Below are 21,852 nucleotides of genomic sequence, written 5' to 3'. Positions count from 1 at the left end.
GGCATCAACTCAACTCGCCGTGTTTGGAGGAGGAATGCTGCCAAGAACACCATCCCCACCGTCAAACATGGAGGTGGAAACATTATGCTTTGGGGGTGTTTTTCTGCTAAGGGGACAGGACAACTTCACCGCATCAAAGGGACGATGGACGGGGCCATGTACCGTCAAATCTTGGGTGAGAACCTCCTTCCCTCAGCCAGGGCATTGAAAATGGGTCGTGGATGGGTATTCCAGCATAACAATGACCCAAAACACACGGCCAAGGCAACAAAGGAGTGGCTCAAGAAGAAGCACATTAAGGTCCTGGAGTGGCTTAGCCAGTCTCCAGACCTTAATCCCATAGAAAATCTGTGGAGGGAGCTGAAGGTTTGAGTTGCCAAACGTCAGCCTCGAAACCTTAATGACTTGGAGAAGATCTGCAAAGAGGAGTGGGACAAAATCCCTCCTGAGATGTGTGCAAACCTGGTGGCCAACTACAAGAAACATCTGACCTCTGTGATTGCCAACAAGGGTTTTGCCACCAAGTACTAAGTCATGTTTTGCAGAGGGGTCAAATACTTATTTCCTCATTAAAATGCAAATCATTTTATAACATTTTTGAAGTGTTTTTCTGGATTTTTTTGTTGTTATTCTGTCTCTCACTGTTCAAATAAACCTACCATTAAAATTATAGACTGATCATTTTTCTGTCAGTGGGCAAACGTACAAAATCAGCAAGGGATCATATACTTTTTTCCCCTCACTGTAAGCAGGCTATGACAGCAACCCATGCTTTGGTTTGATTGGCCACTGTTTGAAATGATAACTTTCTAGACTTTGTGGCACAAATCCAATGCAAGTCAATGGTATATCAGCATTTTCACGCATGTTCAAATCATCCTAAATTATTTTAAAAATGTATTGTGTAACTCAATTATGTTACTTATAGATGATAACATGATTACAGCTGTGAGTCTTTTTGGGTAAGTCTCTAAGAGCTTTGCACACCTGGATTGTACAATATTAGCCCATTATTCTTTTTACAATTCTTCAAGCTCTGTCAAGTTGATTGTTGATCATTGCTAGAAAGCCATTTCAAGTCTTGCCATAGATTTTCAAGCCGATTTAAGTCAAAACTGTAATTAGGCCACTGAGAAACATTCAATGTCTTCTTGCTAAGCAACTCCAGTGTAGATTTGGCCTTGTGTTTTAGGTTATTGTTCTGCTGAAAGGGGAATTTGTCTCTCAGTGTCTGTTGGAAAGCAGACTGAAGCAGGATTTCCTCCAGGAATGGATTATTGCTGTATTCTGTTTCTTTTTAATCCTAAAGAAACTCACTAGTCCCTGCCGATGACAAGCATACCTATAACGTGATACAGCTACCACCAAGTATGATGCATGTTTTGGAATAATTTTATTCTGTACAGGCTTTCTTCCTTTCACTCTATCGTTTAGGTTAGTATTGTGGAGTAACTACAATGTTGTTGATCCATCCTCAGTTCTCCTATGGACGGCCATTCAACTCTAACTGTTTCAAAAGGATGCCTGTATCTTTGTAGGGACTGGGTGTATTGATACACCATCCAAAGCCTAATTAATAACTTCACCATGCTCAAAGGGATATTCAGCATCTGCTTCATGTTTCTTTTTTTTACACCTACCAAAAAAAAAGAATTTGCCTGCACTACAGATGGCTATATCAGTCTGCTAATAAAATAACTAGTAAAGGTCCAGTGCACTACTTTTGTGAAAAAAAACGTTTTTATTTTTTTATTATTCAGATATTTTTTTTATTTCCGATTTTTCAGGGGAAGCTGCAGCACCATTAGCACCCATGCTTCCTGCGGCTGTGTCTATGTTCAGTTTTGGGGAATTAGTATTTAAACAAGCATTTGCAGCAATATGAACAATATGGAGTTCTCAGTAAGATATAGTAGAGATATACACTGCTCAAAAAAATAAAGGGAACACTAAAATAACACATCCTAGATCTGAATGAATGAAATAATCTTATTAAAAATACTTTTTTCTTTACATAGTTGAATGTGCTGACAACAAAATCACACAAAAATAATCAATGGAAATCCAATTTATCAACCCATGGAGGTCTGGATTTGGAGTCACACTCAAAATTAAAGTGGAAAACCACACTACAGGCTGATCCAACTTTGATGTAATGTCCTTAAAACAAGTCAAAATGAAGCTCAGTAGTGTGTGTGGCCTCCACGTGCCTGTATGACCTCCCTACAACGTCTGGGCATGCTCCTGATGAGGTGGCGGATGGTCTCCTGAGCGATCTCCTCCCAGACCTGGACTAAAGCATCTGCCAACTCCTGGACAGTCTGTGGTGCAACGTGGTGTTGGTGGATGGAGCGAGACATGATGTCCCAGATGTGCTCAATTGGATTCAGGTCTGGGGAACGGGCGGGCCAGTCCATAGCATCAATGCGTTCCTCTTGCAGGAACTGCTGACCCACTCCAGCCACATGAGGTCTAGCATTGTCTTGCATTAGGAGGAACCCAGGGCCAACCGCACCAGCATACGGTCTCACAAGGGGTCTGAGGATCTCATCTCGGTACCTAATAGCAGTCAGGCTACCTCTGGCGAGCACATGGAGGGCTGTGCGGCCCCCCAAAGAAATGCCACCACACACCATGACTGACCCACGCCAAACCGGTCATGCTGGAGGATGTTGCAGGCAGCAGAACGTTCTCCATGGCGTCTCCAGACTCTGTCACGTCTGTCACGTGCTCAGTGTGAACCTGCTTTCATCTGTGAAGAGCACAGGGCGCCAGTGGCGAATTTGCCAATCTTGGTGTTCTCTGGCAAATGCCAAACGTCCTGCACGGTGTTGGGCTGTAAGCACAACCCCCACCTGTGGACGTCGGGCCCTCATACCACCCTCATGGAGTCTGTTTCTGACCGTTTGAGCAGACACATGCACATTTACAGCCTGCTGGAGGTCATTTTTGCAGGGCTCTGGCAGTGCTCCTCCTGCTCCTCCTTGCACAAAGGCAGAGGTAGCGGTCCTGCTGCTGGGTTGTTGCCCTCCTACGGCCTCCTCCACGTCTCCTGATGTACTGGCCTGTCTCCTGGTAGCGCCTCCATGCTCTGGACACTACGCTGACAGACACAGCAAACCTTCTTGCCACAGCTCGCATTGATGTGCCATCCTGGATGAGCTGCACTACCTGAGCCACTTGTGTGGGTTGTAGACTCCGTCTCATGCTACCACTAGAGTGAAAGCCCTGCCAGCATTCAAAAGAGACCAACACATCAGCCAGGAAGCATAGGAACTGAGAAGTGGTCTGTGGTCCCCACCTGCAGAACCACTCCTTTATTGGGGGTGTCTTGCTAATTGCCTATAATTTCCACCTGTTGTCTATTCCATTTGCACAACAGCATGTGAAATGTATTGTCAATCAGTGTTGCTTCCTAAGTGGACAGTTTGATTTCACAGAAGTGTGATTGACTTGGAGTTACATTGTGTTGTTTAAGTGTTCCCTTTATTTTTTTGAGCAGTGTATTTAGTGGAGCCATGTGGTGCACCAAAGGGAACTTAAGTGCAACAAGTAGTAAAAACTGATTAGGTAGATGGCAAGTACACCCTGACACTGCGCCAGCACTTTAAAATGTATGCCAAACAAACACTTTTTTTCCCTTTACAAACCATACAACTCTATGCACAAGGACAGCTTTTAAAAATGTCCACTGAAAAATGTACAAAAACAAATTTAGTGGAAGAACTGTGCTAACTGAATTACAGTCAAATCTCCCTCAGTTTTTAATGCGAAAACGGTTTCCTAAAACTCTGTTAAATATGCTTTGATTTAAGACAAAATACAGTACTAGTCAAAAGTTTGGACACACCTACTCATTCAAGGGCTTTTCTTTATTTTTGCTATTTTCTTCAAAGTAGCCACCCTTTGCCTTGATGACAGCTTTGCTCACTCATGGCATTCTCTCAACCAGCTTCATGAGGAATGATTTTCCAACAATCTTGAAGGAGTTCCCACATATGCTGAGCATTTGCTGTTATCTTTTCCTTCACTCTGCGGTCCAACTCTTCCCAAACCATCTCATTTGGGTTGAGGTCATGTGATTGCGGAGGCCATGTCATCTGATGCAGCACCATCACTCTCCTTCTTGGTCAAATAGCCTTACACAGCCTGGAGGTGTGTTTTGGGTCATTGTCCTGTTGAAATACAAATGATAGTCCCACTAAGCATAACCCAGATGGGATGGCGTATCACTGCAGAATACTGTGGTAGCCATGCTGGTTAAGTGTGCCTTGAATTCTAAATAACTCACTGACAGTGTCACAAGCAAAGCACCCCAACACCATCACACCTCCTCCTCCATGCTTCACAGTGGGAACCACACATGCAGAGATCAGCCGTTCACTTACTCTGCGTCTCACAAAGACACGGCGGTTGGAACAAAAAATCTCAAATTTGGACTCCAGACCGAAGGACAAATTTCCTCGTGTTTGTTGGCCCAAGCAAGTCTCTTCTTATTGGTGTCCTTTAGTAGTAGTTTCTTTGCAGCAATTCGACCATGAAGGCCTGATTCCCGCAGTCTCCTCTGAACAGTTGATGTTGAGATGTGTCTGTTACTTGAACTCTGAAGCATTTATTTGAGCTGCAATTTCTGAGGATAGTAACTAATGAACTTATCCTCTGCAGCAAAGGTAACTCTGGATCTTCCTTCCCTGTGGCGGTCCTTCAGAGATTTTTGCAATTCGTTCCAGTCATTGGCAGCAGAGAACTGGAAGGAAAGGCGGGCAAAGTAAGTGTTGGCTTTGGGGATGACCAGTGCAATATACCTGCTGGAGCACATGCTACGGATGGGTGTTGCTATGGTGACCAGTGAGCTGAGATAAGGTGGGGCTTTACCTAGCAAAGACTTATAGATGACCTGGAGCCAGTTGGTTTGGCGACGAATATGTAGCGAGGGCCAGCCAATGAGAGCATACAGGTCGCAGAGGTGGGTAGTATATGGGGCTTTGGTGACAAAACGGATGGCACTGTGATAGACTACATACAATTTGCTGAGTAGAGTGTTGGGGGCTATTTTGTAAATGACATCGCCGAAGTCAAGGATCAATAGGATAATCCATTTTATGAGGGTGTTTGGCATCATGAGTCGAGGAGGCTTTGTTGCGAAATAGGAAGCCGATTCTAGATTTAATTTTGGATTGGAGATGCTTAATGTGAGTCTGGAAGGAGAGTTTACAGTCTAACCAGACACCTAGGTACTTGTAGTTGTCCACATATTCTAGGTCAGAACCGTCCAGAGTAGTGATGCTAGTCGGGCGGGAGGGTGTGGGCAGCAATCGGTTGAAGAGATTGCACTTAGTTTTACTAGCATTTAAAAGCAGTTGGAGGCCACGGAAGGAGTGTTGTAAGTTTGTTTGTAGGTTTGTTAGCAGTGTCCAAAGAAGGGCCAGATGTATACAGAATGGTGTCGTCTGCGTAGAGGTGGATCAGAGAATCACCAGCAGCAAGAACGACATCAGTGATATATACAGAGAAAAGAGTCAGCCTGAGAATTGAACCGTGGCACCCCCATAGAGACTGCCAGAGGTTCCGGACAACAGGCCGTCCGATTTGACACACTGAACTCTGAGAAATCATTCTCTCTACTATTATTCTGACATTTCACATTCTTAAAATAAAGTGGTGATCCTAACTGACCTAAGACAGGGAATTTTTACAAGGATTAAATGTCAGGAATTGTGAAAAACTGAGTTTAAATGTATTTGGCTAAGGTGTATGTAAACTTCCGACTTCAACTGTATCTTGTATGCCTTAAATTCCCCAAAATATAGACTCTTAACTTTCATTGGACACCTAATTTGATATGCTCCATGTTGGTGCTCATGGGTCCTTTTCGATGGAAATACCCACCAGCTTACTGATTTCTCCACACATTGCTCAGAAGTTAATCTTCTAACTCAGCAACTTAATGAAATGCTGGTGATTCTTTGTTGTTGCTTTGAAGCAGTTGACACACACACACACTTTTCTAGATGTTAAGGGCTTGAAATCCACACAGAAACAGACCCCTGTGACTGAACAAAGGAAGGCAGCTCATGTGGCGCTATACAGCATTGGTGCGTAAGCGTAAAACACATTCCCTTGAAATCTCCCTTATCAAATAAACAAATAGGGGCTGTGTTGACTCTCATACACACTTTCCATGGGTTTTGTGTGTGCGGCCGTGTTTAACTATACTTGTGGGGACCAGAAGTCCCCACAAGAATAGTAAACAAACAAAAATTTGACCAACTGGTGACATTTTGTTCATCCCCACAAGGTCAAATGCTCTTTCTAGGGGGTTTAGGTTAAAATTAGAATTAAGTTTAGGGTTAAAGTTAGGTTAGGGAAAATAGGATTTTGAATGGGACTGAATTAGCCTTCCCTGTAGCTCAGTTGGTAGAGCATGGTGTTTGCAACGCCAGGGTTGTGGGTTCGATTCCCACGGGGGGCCAGCAAAAAAAAAATGTATGAAATTGTATGAAATGTATGCATTCACTACTGTAAGTCGCTCTGGATAAGAGCGTCTGCTAAATGACTAAAATGTAAATGTAAAAATGTTAGTTATATAAGACTGTGTGTCTGATCTGACCAGTCACTTTGAGACCGCAAACCTCTGCACTCACTGTAAATCAAAATGTTTGCACAATGAATGATCATCATGTGTCATATACACTGAACAAAAATATAAACAACATGTAAAGTGTTGGTCCCATGTTTCATGAGCTGAAATGAAAGATCCTAGAAATTTACCTTGCACAAAAAGCTTATTTCTCTCAAATTTTGTGCACAAATTTGTTTAGATCTCTATTAGTGAGCATTTCTCCTTTGCCCTTGATAATCCACCCAACTGACAGGTGTGGCATATCAAGAAGCTGATTAAACTGCATGATCATTACACAGGTGCACCTTGTGCTGGGGACAATAAAAGCCCATTCTAAAATGGGCAGTTTTGTCACACAATGCCACAGATGTCTCAAGTTTTCAGGGAGTGTGCAATTGGCATGCTGACTGCAGGAATGCCCACCAGAGATGTTCTCAGAGATTTGAATGTTCATTTCTCTACCATAAGTCGCCTCCAACGTCGTTTTTAGAGAATTTGGCAGTACGTCCAACCGGCCTCACAACCACAGACCATATGTAACCATGCCAGCCCGGGACCTCCACATCCGGCTTCTTCACCCGCGGGATCGTTTGAATGGGGGAGGGGTGCTGAGGAGTGTTTCTGTCTTTAATATAGCCCTTTTGTGGGGGAAAACTCATTCTGATTGGTTGGGACCTGGCTCCCCAATGGGTGGGCCTGGCTCCCAAGTGGGTAGGCCTATGCCCTCCCAGGCCCACCCATGGCTGCACCCCTGCCCAGTCATGTGAAATCCATAGATTAGGGCCAATTTATTTATTTCTATTGACTGATTTCCTTATATAAACTGTAATTCATTAAACTCTTTGAAATTGTTGCATGTGGCATTTAGTGTAGTTCAAGAGTGAAACAAATACACAAACTGTACAGTGACATGTCATAAAAACACATTGATCAGCTGCCCCATCTCTCTAACGAATACTGCAAATAAAAGATATTGGAAAGAAAATCTATGCCTAGCATCATCCATATGGTCTGATATAATATTTCCTGATGGACAAACACTCCACCTTGGTCTTAAAGGTCATGAACAATCAAAAGCATGTTTTCCATGAAATGTGATGATATTTTGATGAAACCAGATCAGAGTACGATGACCAAAGTATGAAAAATGACTACTGCTTCTACATTGATAAAGTTTGATCATAAAGTTATTGGTCCCCTCCCCCACGGCAAACACTTGGATTCAGCAAGCAGGATTATTAAGAGGATAGGGTGACATCAACCTAAGTCTCATTTTAGTACACCAATGGTAAGCCTCTTAGTACACCAATTATGCGCTCTTTTAAGGTCCTTACTACTGAATAGTGTCTGTTCCAGGTGCGTAGGAGTCAAAAGAAGACTACTGAAAAAGATGGGAGACCCACACACTGTCGAAAAAAAATGAATAAATCAAAAACTGAGGCTTAAATGCAAAATAAAGATGTTTGACAATGTAATAAACACTTCCTCACATGCAGCTCTTCTGATGTCATATACATAGAGCCTCTTCTTGGTGTTCGATACCTATATTTCTAGTGGCATCTCTAGCTCCCTACTCTTACAATCCTGTGTTATTTATTCTGAGGAAATGTTCACATAGTATATGTAAAAGCAATAATTGATGATATTTCTCTATCCGCTTTAGATTATATACTATGTCATGCATTCTATTCTACTAGGTACTAATTCAGATGTTATGATGTGTTTTCTTGCTTGATCATGTGACATGCAATTATCCTCGAAATAGAAGCCAGATGTGTGTGCCGACATTCACACTGATGATGACCTGAAGCCGAAACATTTGTGTTTTGTTTTTACCTTTCATTTATGCAGTTTCTTGCACCACGATGTTAAATTAATTAACATCTTTATTTTGCGTTTAAGCCTAAATTTTGGATTTTTTAAATTTATTTTTGACAGTGTGCGTTCGCCATCTCTTCCAATACACCAATGGTTACATATTTTCTTACCTAATTTAAATAAGTACTGTCTTGTAACCAACATCAGAGAATGCGTGATTGTGGAGGGGTATAGTTTATATAGCTAGAAAGCAATTGTACTGGTGCCAACATTTGACTGTAGGGTGTCAGCAAATATAGTTAAAAGTTTACACTATTCATCTATGGCAAAGACACTTATATGTCTCCTCTGTGTCTGGTGTCAGCTAGTTAATGGCTGGCTAGGTCAACGGCCAGCATGGAACAAATGGGGGAAGGGTCGTTCAAAACTCTGAAGCAATTGGCATGTCAACACATCCGTCAGTGCTGCTGGGAACCGCATCAGAAGAGACAGAAATTAACTTGAGATGATTTTACTGCAAAACTGCATAGAAGTTTCTTCACATAGGCATTTCAAACAAATGTCAGTCAAGGCGAGCTCATGAATATAAGCTCCCTGCCCACTCAGCCTGTCTTTTCAAACTTCCTGGTAGTTAGTCATGAGAGAAATACATTTTAACCAAAAAAATAGCATTAATATGGGTGATATTTTAGTCACAAATGCAAACTTTACATGGGAATCAGAATGACTGTTTGGGACCTTTAAAGACCTCTAAACCACTCTGCTAGTCTGCAGAGTGGTTTAGAAGTTATGCTTTAAGTGTTTTAAATGGAAGGAAGTCTGTACCATGTTTAGGCTGGCTCGGCCACTGAAACACCTACATTAATAGTCTTATACTGTACTACACTTACTGTCAGTGATCATTGAACTTACTTTGAGCACATTTCCCTGCAAGCCTATATGAATGTGTCACTGCAAAAAGAACCCTGGAATAAAATCCTGCTTAAATTCTTAAGGTGAAACTATGGAAATCTATGGAAACTAGATGTGACTCGACTACCATACCTCCAGCATGAAGCACTGATGTCATTATAGAAGGCACCCAGGAGGTCTCTTGGTTGCTGGCCTGGAACTCTGTTTGTAGGTCCATGTAGAAGATGCCCATGCAGGAGGGGAAGGCCAGAGTCAAGGCTAGCACCAGGATGGTGGCCACCAGCACCACCCAGCCCCAACCCCCATCAGGTGCAGTGACGGCCCCATCCATAGCCAGAGGGTTTATGGGTTCAGATTTGCCATTCTCTACCTCCTCAGAGTCCATGATCTCGTCATTCTTCTGCTCCATGTTGGGTGCCTGCTCCGGGGCCTTGCTCTCCATCTGGAAGCTGTCACAGTCCCCTGCCACCTTGTTGCCATTCCTCCGGCTCATACTCTTCTCAGATGCTGAGGCAATGCCCTAGTAGTTTGCCAGGGTGGATGACACTCACTAGTATATTCCATCTCACCATGTCTCTCCTTCTCACCTGTGAATGGGGAGAGGGGTATAGGGGAATATAATTCATGACAGAACTATGAGTTTGTATTTTCATTTTGTGGTTGCAATTATGATTTGCAAATGTGTAATTTAATTTTGCAAGCTTGAATCATGATGTGTCAATAAATGTAACTATCGCAAACGTTTTACTTGAACACATTTCATAAGATTTGCAAGGATAATTTATTTTCAGAATTATTACAATTCCATTTACGACAATTAATATTCTGCTGTGAATTAAAAATACACTTAACCTGTTGGGGCTAGGGGGCAGTATTTGCACGGCCGGATAAAAAAAACATAGCCGATTTAAACTGGTTACTACTCTTGCCCAGAAACGCGAATATGCATATAATTGGTAGATTTGGATAGAAAACACTAAAGTTTCTAAAACTGTTTGAATGGTGTCTGAGTATAACAGAACTCATATGGCAGGCCAAAACCTGAGAAGATTCCATACAGGAAGCGGCCTGTCTGACAATTTGTTGTCCTTCTGTTGCATCTCTATCAAAAATACAGCATCTCTGCTGTAATGTGACATTTAAGTCTTCCATTGGCTCTCAGAAGGCACCAGAAAGTGTAATGGGGTGTCTGCTGTCTCTGGGCGAAGAACAGCAGGAGAATTTGTGAGTGGTCAGCCTGGAGACAGTGACACTGGAGATGCGCGTTCATGAGAATTCTAAGTTTTTTCTTTCAGCCTTTGAATGAATACAACGTCGCCCGGTTGGAATATTATCGCTATTTTACGAGAAAAATAGCATAAAAATTGATTTTAAAACAGTGTTTGACATGCTTCGAAGTACGGTAATGGAATATTTTGAATTTCTTTGTCACGAAATGCGCTCGCGCGTCACCCTTCGGATAGTGACCTGAACGCACGAACAAAACAGCGCTATTTGAATACAACTATGGATTATTTGGAACCAAAACAACATTTGTTGTTGAAGTAGAAGTCCTGGGAGTGCATTCTGACGAAGAACAGCAAAGGTAATCCAATTTTTCTAATAGTAATTCTGAGTTTAGGTTGTCCCAAACTTGGTGGGTGTCAAAATAGCTAGCCGTGATGGCCGGGCTATGTACTCAGAATATTGCAAAATGTGCTTTCGCCGAAAAGCTATTTTAAAATCTGACACCGCGATTACATAAAGGAGTTCTGTATCTATAATTCTTAAAATAATTATGTATTTTGTGGATGTTTATCGTGAGTAATTTAGTAAATTCACTGGAAGTTTGCGGTGGGTATGCTAGTTCTGAACATCACATGCTAATGTAAAAAGCTGTTTTTTGATACAAATATGAACTTGATTGAACAAAACATGCATGTATTGTATAACATAATGTCCTAGGAGTGTCATCTGATGAAGATCATTAAAGGTTAGTGCTGCATTTAGCTGTGATTTTGGTTTTTGTGACATATCTGCTTGCTTTGAAAATGGCTGTGTGATTATTTTTGGCAGGGTACTCTCCTGACATAATCTAATGTTTTGCTTTCGTTGTAAAGCCTTTTTGAAATCGGACGATGTGGTTAGATTAACGAGAGTCTTGTATTTAAAATGGTGTAAAATAGTCATATGTTTGAGAAATTGAAGTTATAGCATTTGAGGTATTTGTATTTCGCGCCACGCGAATCCACTGGCTGTTGACTAGGAGCCCAGGGATGTTAAAGATTGAATCTGCGCACACTCTTGAGTTATGTCACCATGACGCACAGAGAGTCGTACATTTGTAAGGAAGGAAAAGTGTTTTGAAAATTGAGGGCAAAATATTTAATCCTGACCAATCAGTTCCATCTGCCAAAACCACACCAAAACCAATATTGGCTGGATTGTTCCATCGATCAAATCCCAACAAACAACAAGATCTGACCAGGATGACATGACATGATGTGATGGAGGAAGACGGCAGGCAAGTTCTATAAAGTTTGGTTTCACAGTTTGTATTTAGTGATGTTATGATCTTGTTCATCGCTTTGACGTTAATTACACCCCCCACATGCATTCATGTACTGGCTAGCCAACTACCGTTAGCTAGGTAGTAGTTCCCGTACCGAGGGTAAGTTAAAACTAATGTGTGAATTCAGATGCATTGAGTAGCTAACGTTCGTGACTGGTTTTCAAAATCATCCATCATCAAATTGAAGTTACACACACACCCCCCCAAGTTCATCCACGCATTGGTTAGCCAGATACCGTTAACTAAAGAAAAGAGAGCAAGCCAATTTACAGCACAGTGTCATCCATAGAGCAGTGTAGCCTGTGATAATTTCAGCAACACTTCTATGGTGGCATCTTGGTTTTAGCTAGCTAACTACCTACTGCACATTACAGCCATGCAATCTGTATACAGCAAAACTTAAGCAACAGAGTGAAACAGTCCATAGGAGGCAGTAATGACATCAGGCATTTCTAAGACATTATTCAAGAATACATGGGTAAATATTTGATGGCCAAAAACATAAGTGACCTGTATGCTTAGCTAATTGTGTTTGTCTTCTATTATCAGAACATTCTGAAAGACCAGCTTCAGGAGAGGTTGCAGTCCAGGTTGCAGCAAGCCATCATACAACCCCTGGATCTGGATTACCTGGAATTCCTGTTCAATAATGAGCATATCCTCATTGAATCCTTTGCTGATCAGGTTGATTTCCCTCCAATGATCACAGAGACATTAATCTCTCAATCAAATCTTGTCTAAACTGAAATTGAGGCTTGCCCAACATCAGTTTGAGGCAGTTGTTGGGGTAACAGGCAGTCCGAAACGTGTCATTCAAAGAGGAGAGGTGAAGAATATGCTCAAAACTTACCTTCTGGTACCATGCATTGCAGAGTTATTGGGGGTCTCCAAGTGTACCATATTTAGAAGGCATGAATTATGGTTTACCTGTGGGGGGTTATACAGTACTATTTGTGATGAAGAGCTCGACAACACTATGACAACCATCAAGTCCCAGATGCCAAATGCTGGCTATCATATGGTCAAGACACAGTTGGTGTCAATGGGCTTCCATGTTCAGTGGTGGAGATTGAGAGTGTCAGTGCATCGTGTGGATGCAGCTGAGATCCTGTCTCGCCTTGCCAGGCTTGGATGTGTGGTGCGACAAAGTTATTCAGTGCAAAGCCCCCTTTCCTTGGTACACACAGACACCAATCATAAACTAATCAGGTAACCAGATTTTTTAATTTTTCTGGTACATGCTTTTTTGATAAAATATTGAGCATATTAAAGTGTTTTGTAATTGAATAATTATTTTGCGAGTTCTCCTTGTTTATTTTATTGAAAGGTACAACATCGTCATGTTTGGGGGAGTCGATGGATTTTCAAGAAAAGGTAGCCAAATTGTATTACTCTCTGGTTATGAATTTTGTTGAGTCACGTCTATACTAGGGATGCGCGATATATCGGTGACGCATATCGGAATCGGCCAATATTAGCTAAAAATGCCAACGTCGGCCCGATGTCTAGTTTAACGCCGATGTGCAAAACCGATGTCAAAGCTGACGTACATACCTATATAACGTAGGTAGATGACGTATTGACGCCACGAAAAATAAAGCGCTACACAGAACAAAAGCAGAAAAATACTAAGTGCACACTTCCAACAACTAAACAAGTTCAAGTCGAGCAGTCATTTGAAAGAGTAAGAAGATTTCAACGAGACAACTCAAAGGCGAAATCCATTAATGCCAAGATTCATTGCCCTTGACAATCAACCGTTCTCGGTCGTGGATGATGTTGGCTTTCACCGACTGGTCGAGCACCTTGAGCCCCGCTACACACTACCAAGTAGGTGCTATTCTTCAGATGTTGCCCTACCGGAGTTACACAGTATTGTTGAAATGCACATCAATGAGCTACTTGCTATGGGCATCACTGACATTGGGACCAGCGATGTCAGCCCCATGAGCATGCAGAGCCTGACAGCACAGTGGGTGGATGAGGATTTCGTACTGAGGAAAGCCGTATTGCATGCTCAAGAATGTACTGGGTCTCATACCGCTGCTGCCATTTCAATGGCATTTGAGAACACTTTTGAAACATGAACACATACGCATTGCATATACTCACTTCTTTTTAAATACCAACATGTTTCAAGCAGACCACCATTGTGTTCTTGGGCACAGGGACTAAGGTAACCTGCCTAAAGGACTACCGCCCCGTAGCACTCACATCTGTAGACATGAAATGCTTTGAAAGGCTGGGCATGGCTCACATCAACACCATTATCCCAGAAACCCTAGACCCACTCAAATTTGCATACCACCAACAGATGATGCAATCTCTATTGCACTCCACACTGCCCTTTCCCACCTGGACAAAAGGAACACCTACGTTAGAATGCTATTCATTGACTACAGCTCAGCGGTCAACACCATAGTGCCCTCAAAGCTTATTACTAAGCTAAGGACCCTGGGACTAAACACCTCTCTCTGCAACTGGATCCCAGACTTCCTGACGGGCGACCCCAGGTGGTAAGGTTAGGTAACAACACATCTGCCATGCTGATCCTCAACACGGGGGCCCCTCAGGGGTGCATGCTCAGTCCCCTCGTGTACTCTCTGTTCACCCATAACTGCATGGCCAGGCATGAATCCAACACCATTAAGTTTGCTGATGACATAACAGTGGTAGGCCTGATCACCGACAACGATGAGACAACTTATAGGGAGGTCAGAGACCTGGCCGTGTGGTGCCAGGATAACAACCTCTCCCTCAACATGATCAGGACAAAGGAGAGGATTGTGGACTACAGGAAAAGTGGACCGAGCACTCATTCTCATCGATGGGGTTGTAGTGGAGCTGGTTGAGAGCTTCAAATTCCTTGGTGTCCACGTCACCAACAAACTATCATGGTCCAAACACACTAAGACAGTCATGAAGAGGCCATGACAAAGCCTATTCCCCCTCAGGAGACTGAAAAGATTTGGCATGGGTCCTCAGATCTGTAAAAGGTTTTACAGCTGCACCATCGAGAACATCCTGACTGGTTGCATCACTGCCTGGTATGGCAACTGCTCGGTCTAAGACAGCAAGGCACTACAGAGGGTAGTGTGTACAGACCAGTAAATCACTGGGGCCAAGCTTCCTGCCATCCAGGACCTCTATACCAGGCAGTGTCAGAGGAAGGCCCTAAAAAAAGTCATAAGCCATAAGACTCCTGAACAGCTAATCAAATGGCTACCCAAACTATTTGCATTTGACTAGGATAATGCCTTTAGCTGCTAGACAATGGAGTAAAGTTTAAAGAATACCAATAGAACAGGAGAACGCATGAGCAAATCATTGTGAAATAATTGCCTCCATGTTTCTATGATGGGATTTTGGCTACAGGCTACTTTCAAGCAAGCTAAGACATGCATGCCGCATAATGAAGTAAACGTACAAGTTTCAAACAATTAAGGAACAGGAAAAATATAGCGACGCTAATGACAGGCCTAACCGTCTTCTGGTAATTAAAATGTTAACCAGATACAAAGTAGCCTATGCATACCAGGCAGAATGCGATCGTGATTATTTGCATCAATCCAGTGGCAATTTTTTTGCAAACTCAATTTCATGTGCTACAGAAACACCACTAACCAAACAACTGTGCTTGGTGCCTGCACACAATAATTAAAGGGCAACTACACCAAAAAAATATTTTATACATTTTTTAGACCTCAAAAGTAGAGTCCTGATGTGGTTTAAGCATCCAATTTTGTTGATTTTCTATTTAAAAAGTGTGACTTCGAAAACATCTGAAACCTGTGAATTTCTGACTCGTAAAAATGTTCACGCAGGGCGCCTTTCCTATTCCTTTGCTTCTTTCCTTACTTTCCTTTGCTAGGCAGACCGTTTGAAAAATGTTGGAGAAAATTTGAGTATACCCACTTCTCCAGGCACCACTACACCAATGGTCACATCTGGGCCAGTATTCACAAAGGGTCTCAGAGTATAAGTGCTGATCTAGGATCAGTTTGCCTTGTAGGGAGATCATAATGAATAAGACAACATGGACAGGTGGGACCTGATCCTAGATTAGCACTCCTACTCTGAGACATTTTGTGAATACAGGCCCTTGTCTTCTGAGCTCAGCAGGGAGAGGAAGGGGGTAAGGAGGGGTAGAGGACAATTGTTTAGCCCCTCTGGTCTCGGGTGAGACTTCTAGCACTCTTAGAGTAACCGATAGAAAGAGAGGCTCCAGACTGGTAGTAGGCTAAATCACATGTCCATTCATGCATCTGATCTACAGTTACAGTCCAGGGCAGCTTCTAGTCTAGTCAGACAAGCTGTTTGTGAACAATGAAATATGATTTCAAATACTATAATTTGCAAGCCCTTACAAAACTCTTTGAAGAATATATATTTGATGTGTTTAGAGTAGTAGCCTAAGCATAGTTAGTTATTTTTTCTTCATGATCATCAATGCAATGTTGTCATGATTTTACATTTATCAACACCATGAGTGTTCTGTCTACCGGTATATACAGATCCTGTGCTTGGATGCAGCTACCAACAACAGGGCATCAACGGCTTTCAACTTTTTCAGTCCACAAGGGTCCACGATGTGCAATCAAGGCATGTCTTTATCAGACAAATGAAGCATAAATCACCATTAATCAATTATTAATACAGCTGTGACAGTAATAAAAAAAAAGTAGGTATCACAATGTAAAACTCCACCTACCACTTCTACATAAATATTAAGGAAACGTGCATAGAATGTTTTTAATAGCCATCTTGCAACATCATTTGTTGATTTAGCTGTCTTCCACCTGTGTGTGCGCACAATGAGGTAAAGTCCTTCGGTGCATTTGTTTCCAAGTGAAATGTTTACTTCATGTTCCCTTCCCTTGTTTTGTTACTATCACACCTGCTTCTGAAGTCATCAAGGTTTTGATGTGCCACATGGCAGTAAACGTGTGCTACAGATAACATTAGTAAATTGAATATGCTAACAATCCTGTACTTTGTCAGGATTGAACATCTATGGTGTGATGTCTGGGTTGCAGTCACCTGTATCTACTATGATGTGCTTCACACGCTTGAATAAAATGGACTGCTTGACATCTCAAAACACACTGCACCTCTTCTGTCTACACTTTGTTTCTCCCACACCGCCAAGCAGCCCTCAAAACCTTTGTTGCAGGCTGGAATAATCCTCTACGGACAGAGGCAAATCACAGTCCAGAGCAGCTTTGGCTTATGGGATAACGTCAAAACCCAATTTGAGGAAGACAATCTTGAGGTGATTGATTTGCTTTTTGTAATGGGTTGTCATTTTTTATGTCTGCCTTTTCAATATGATACTCCCTTTTGTGTCCAATGCACAGAAAACAGTCAAACCATAAGCAACACTTGTATGTGTTAAGCAATAGAGCTCACCAGCTTGTAATTATAAAAACCGGAAATGAGTTACCTGGTTTGTTTAGCCATTGTACAACATGAATGGGGAAAGATTAGGGTTTGTGGATAAACACTGAAAATAAGGTCAGAGGTTAATACAGGCTTAGGAGATCTTACACGTTTTTGTTCTATGAGATATCAGTCAGTTAACATGACCATTATGAAAAAGCCTTGTGCTTTTTTAAAATCATTACATAAATGCTTCAAATTTGACATTAGCAGATAGAGTCCCTCAGAACAAAACAGACAAGATCTCCTCAGCCTGTTAACCACAGACCTTATTTTCAGTGATTATCCAAAAATACTAATTTTCCCATAGTGCCTACAAAAAGATTTTCATTTTCTAGGAACTTCAAGACATCAACTGGGAGAGTGCACTGATGACCTATGAGGCCTCAGACAGAGGACTTGTAGTCCCCGAGTTTAAATGCTAGAGATGACATCGCTTTTGTCAGTGGGTGACCCCCTATCCCCTTCAGAGTCACACGGACGTGATCTATATGTCCAGGCCATGCAACACCTCGGGCTCCAGAGTGGCGCAGCGGTCTATGGCGCTGCATCTCAGTGCTAGAGGCGTCAGTACAACCAGCCGTGATTGGGAGTCCCATAGGGTGGGGCACAAATGGCCCAGAATCTGGGTTTGTAAATAATAATTTGTTCTTAACAGACTTGCCTAGTTAAATAAAGGTAAAAAAAGACATATACAAAAATGTTTAACACCTGCAGCAATGAAGTTCATCAATGAAATCCTCCAACAGGCTCTCTATATCAGGAATCAGTCACAAGTACCCCTGGTGCACGGTTAAATTATTTAGCCAATTAAACAAAAATAATTCAAAGGAGCATAAAGTTCAGTAGGTCAATGTCACAGAATGCCATAAACATGTGATAAGTAAACATGCTGTTTTACTGACTTAAAATGGTCAATCTGCAGTTGCTACATACATTGGGCTTACAAATTAATGATTTGTACCCATGGATTCTTGAAGACTAACTATAAATGCCTCATTAATTCAACTCTTACACCGTCAAAATCCAAAATATAAGCTTGTTTTATTCCAATTCTTGTAAAGAAAGTAATGTAAACACACTATATTGCCTCAAAGCATGGTTAAAACTATAATTTTGATATGGATGATCAGTCCTTGCATACATAGCTCGGTCTACGTATTTGAAAGAGGTTATATTGCTCCAGACCCATCCCTCATCTTTTTACCGAAACGGGGCAGGGAGAACAGTTGATTGCCCCTTTTAAAAAAGACATTCCATGATTATTAGGTTTGCCAGAAAAAAAAAGTCTATGTTCTTGATTTTATCAAAGTTGAACTTGAATATAGATTGTTGGGAATGTCTCCCAATGATCTGTCTCTATAAAACACAAAACCAAGCTACACAGTCAGGATAATGGCAAGTAGAAGTGCTTGAGTGTGTCAACATTAGACTAGCCCAAAACCTGTGTCACTAGTGGCTATGCATGCCTCAAGTGTGATGGAGAACAGTGGTTCGATTCAGTGGTTCCCTGGCAGACTGAGTGACTGGAAACAAGTGGTCGACTTCAGGAGATCTCCACACACCAACTCCAAATCCAAATCTCCTGGGAGGAATTGCTATCCCATCCAGAACTTAAGGAGTCGCACAAGTGTCTTTGGCGACGCTAAAAGAGAAGAAAATATAAAAATGACTTCTGTATGTGTATGGCAATAATGGTGAGCAGCAAAGGTGCATTACTGAAAGGCCACTATTGAGGATATGAAACAAATAGGTAAGCTTGCTGAAAGCAGTCTTTAACAAAGTTGTATGGTGGTGATTCTTGTTTGCTGTGTGAACTAAATTGTTCATTGAAATAATTATACCCTAGCCCCCATAACATGTCTTAGACATATTCCCTCTAATAAATATCTAAACCCTTGTTCAGCCTTAGAACTAAATGATACTTATGCGAGAGGACCAGCTCTCTATTATGATAACGATCAGAGATCAACTGAAGGTTCAGTTACATTTTTTACATCAACAAGCTGGAGCTCGACAGGGAGTAGAGATGTATGTTGTGAGATGGTCACATCTGTAGACATTTTTGTAAGTTAAAAACAGCTTGTTACTTTTCCCACTATGTTTACTCGTGGAGTTTGTAGTAAAATAAGAAATTGAATGTCAATTGCTTTCAGCAAGCACAATAACTATCGAACTAGCCTTTTGGAGCCCAGCGGCAAAATACATGTGAAAATAAAAGGACAATAATAGACAGAAGTGATAAAAGCCATCTCCGCAAATAGCCGGAGGTATCCAGGCTGTATCAAATCCGGCCGTGATTGGGAGTCCCATAGGGCGGCGCACAATGGGCCCAGCGTTCTCCGGGTTTGGCCGGTGTAGGCCGTCATTGTAAATAAGAATTTGTTCTTAACTTGCTTGCCTAGTTAAATAAAGGTTTATTTTTTAGTTGTCATAACTGAACGCATTAAGAAGGAAAGAAATTCCACAAATTAACTTTTAACAAGGCACACCTGTTAATTGAAATGCATTCCAGGTGACTACCTCATGAAGCTAGTTGAGAGAATGCCAAGAGTGTACAAAGCTGTCATCAAGGCAAAGGGTGGCTACTTTGAAGAAACTGAAATATCAAATATATCCCGCAATGCGACACCACGTTTAGACAGGGTACGCCTCATTGTCCTCTTCATAATTTGTCTCCCCAGGCCAGATAACATGATCAAAGCTGATCTAGTAAAAATACATTAAAAAAATGATGAATAGATAAACATGTTTGTCCCTGGACTTATCCTAAATTCAGAAATTATTAATATAAAACAGGGTAACTGCATTAAAATAAGTTGTCAAACATAGTCCACAGTTCCAGTTTAATACACTGGAGAATGAAGAGCTGTGTTCAACTTGTGAGATTCACTCAATGCATGAAATGCAGAACCACTTAGAGGCAGTTAATGCTTTAAGTACGCTTCATGAATAACCGTTTTGAAATATCAAAAAGGGACACTGAAGCTTTGATAATGTGGCATTAGGTTGTTACCTCAGGGCTGCACACAATGTCTGCCACGCGGGGGAACATGAGTGGAACCACATCCACGTCACAAATGTTTTATTTTGTCTAACGGTTCTTCCCAGGACCTGCAAAACAAACACACGATTAGACATTTAAAACACTATCCAATGTCAAAAAACTGAAATAAAAGCAGGAATAAGGGATACATAACCAGATTGAAAAACTAAGCTAGGGTAACAGTCACTATTGTTCAGATAACGATCTCTGGAAAAGGTTGATTACCGCATGCTGTAGTAGACGGTAGAATAGCCATTTGCTGTTCTCGGCTGTGACCCCCAGGGAGGTCCCACATGTCAGCCAAACACCGATTACAGCCTTTTGGTCATCAGACAGCTCTGCATAACCCCCCAGCTTCAGAAAATAAACACTTATTTTTCACTTCAATTTGTAGAGCTAATACATCCAGCCTACTGATATCACTACATCTTTATTGTAATACATACAAGCTCAATTGTTTTCCGTGACTCAACATCAAGATAATCAGATGTGTTGGTCACATATCACATGGTCATATATCTCCAGAAATGCTGATGTACCTGCACTCAGGAACACATTCTTTTCAAATGATAAATGCAGTGTTTATTGTTACATGAACGATAGGTTTGAAGCTCAGTGTCACCATGTGAGAAAACTATAGGCTCAAAATTCAAAAAAGGCACACGCACCTGAGCAATCCTGTTGCAGATAACAATGAGATCTGGAAAGAATTAAGAAACCCACACACTGATCTTGCTAGTATCACTTAATTAAACCTGTTGGGGATAGGGGGCAGTATTTGCACGGCCGGATAAAAAACGTACCCGATTTAATCTGGTTACTACTCCTGCCCAGTAACTAGAATATGCATATAATTATTGGCTTTGGATAGAAAACACCCTAAAGTTTCTAAAACTGTTTGAATGGTGTCTGTGAGTATAACAGAACTCATATGGCAGGCAAAAAACTGAGAAGATTCCTTACAGGAAGTGGCCTGTCTGACAAGTTCTTGTTCTTCTTGGCTCTGTTTATTGAAAACTGAGGATCTTTGCTGTAACGTGACACTTCCTACGGCTCCCATAGGCTCTCAGAACCCGGGAAAAAGCTGAATGATGTAATTCCAGCCTCTGGCTGAAAAACATTAGCGCGTTTGGATAGTGGCCGGTCAGAGTACCATCAGACTGAGTCTCGTGCACGAGGGGATCCCATGTTTTTATTTTCTCTCTCTTTGAACGTAAACACGCTTTCCCGGTCGGAATATTATCGCTTTTTTACGAGAAAAATGGCATAAAAATTGATTTTAAACAGCGGTTGACATGCTTCGAAGTACGGTAATGGAATATTTAGAAATTTATTGTCACGAAATGCGTCGTGCGCGTCACCCTTCTTTACCATTCGGATAGTGTCTTGAACGCACGAACAAAACAGAGGATATTTGAACATAACTATGGATTATTTTGAACCAAACCAACATTTGTTATTGAA

At 41.7% G+C, this 21,852-nt stretch overlaps 1 protein-coding gene across 3 annotated transcripts in view; it reads right to left on the bottom strand.

Annotated features, from left to right (window-relative positions):
* Nucleotides 1-21,852, bottom strand: part of LOC106589268 (monocarboxylate transporter 6) — a 41,630-nt gene that overhangs the window by 8,603 nt on the left and 11,175 nt on the right. For all 3 annotated transcript variants that reach the window (XM_045710130.2, XM_014178999.3, XM_014179001.3), the window contains one exon: nucleotides 9,485-9,939. In XM_045710130.2, coding sequence (XP_045566086.2) covers nucleotides 9,485-9,845 — 361 coding nt within the window. In that variant the 5' untranslated portion in view covers nucleotides 9,846-9,939. The remainder of the gene's footprint in view (nucleotides 1-9,484; nucleotides 9,940-21,852) is intronic.

The sequence above is a fragment of the Salmo salar genome, chromosome 28 (assembly GCF_965601325.2).
Source record: "Salmo salar chromosome 28, fSalSal1, whole genome shotgun sequence".
NCBI lineage: Eukaryota > Metazoa > Chordata > Actinopteri > Salmoniformes > Salmonidae > Salmo > Salmo salar.
The sequence above is the reverse complement of the archived record's forward strand: the minus strand, read 5'-3'. Positions and strand labels throughout refer to the sequence as shown.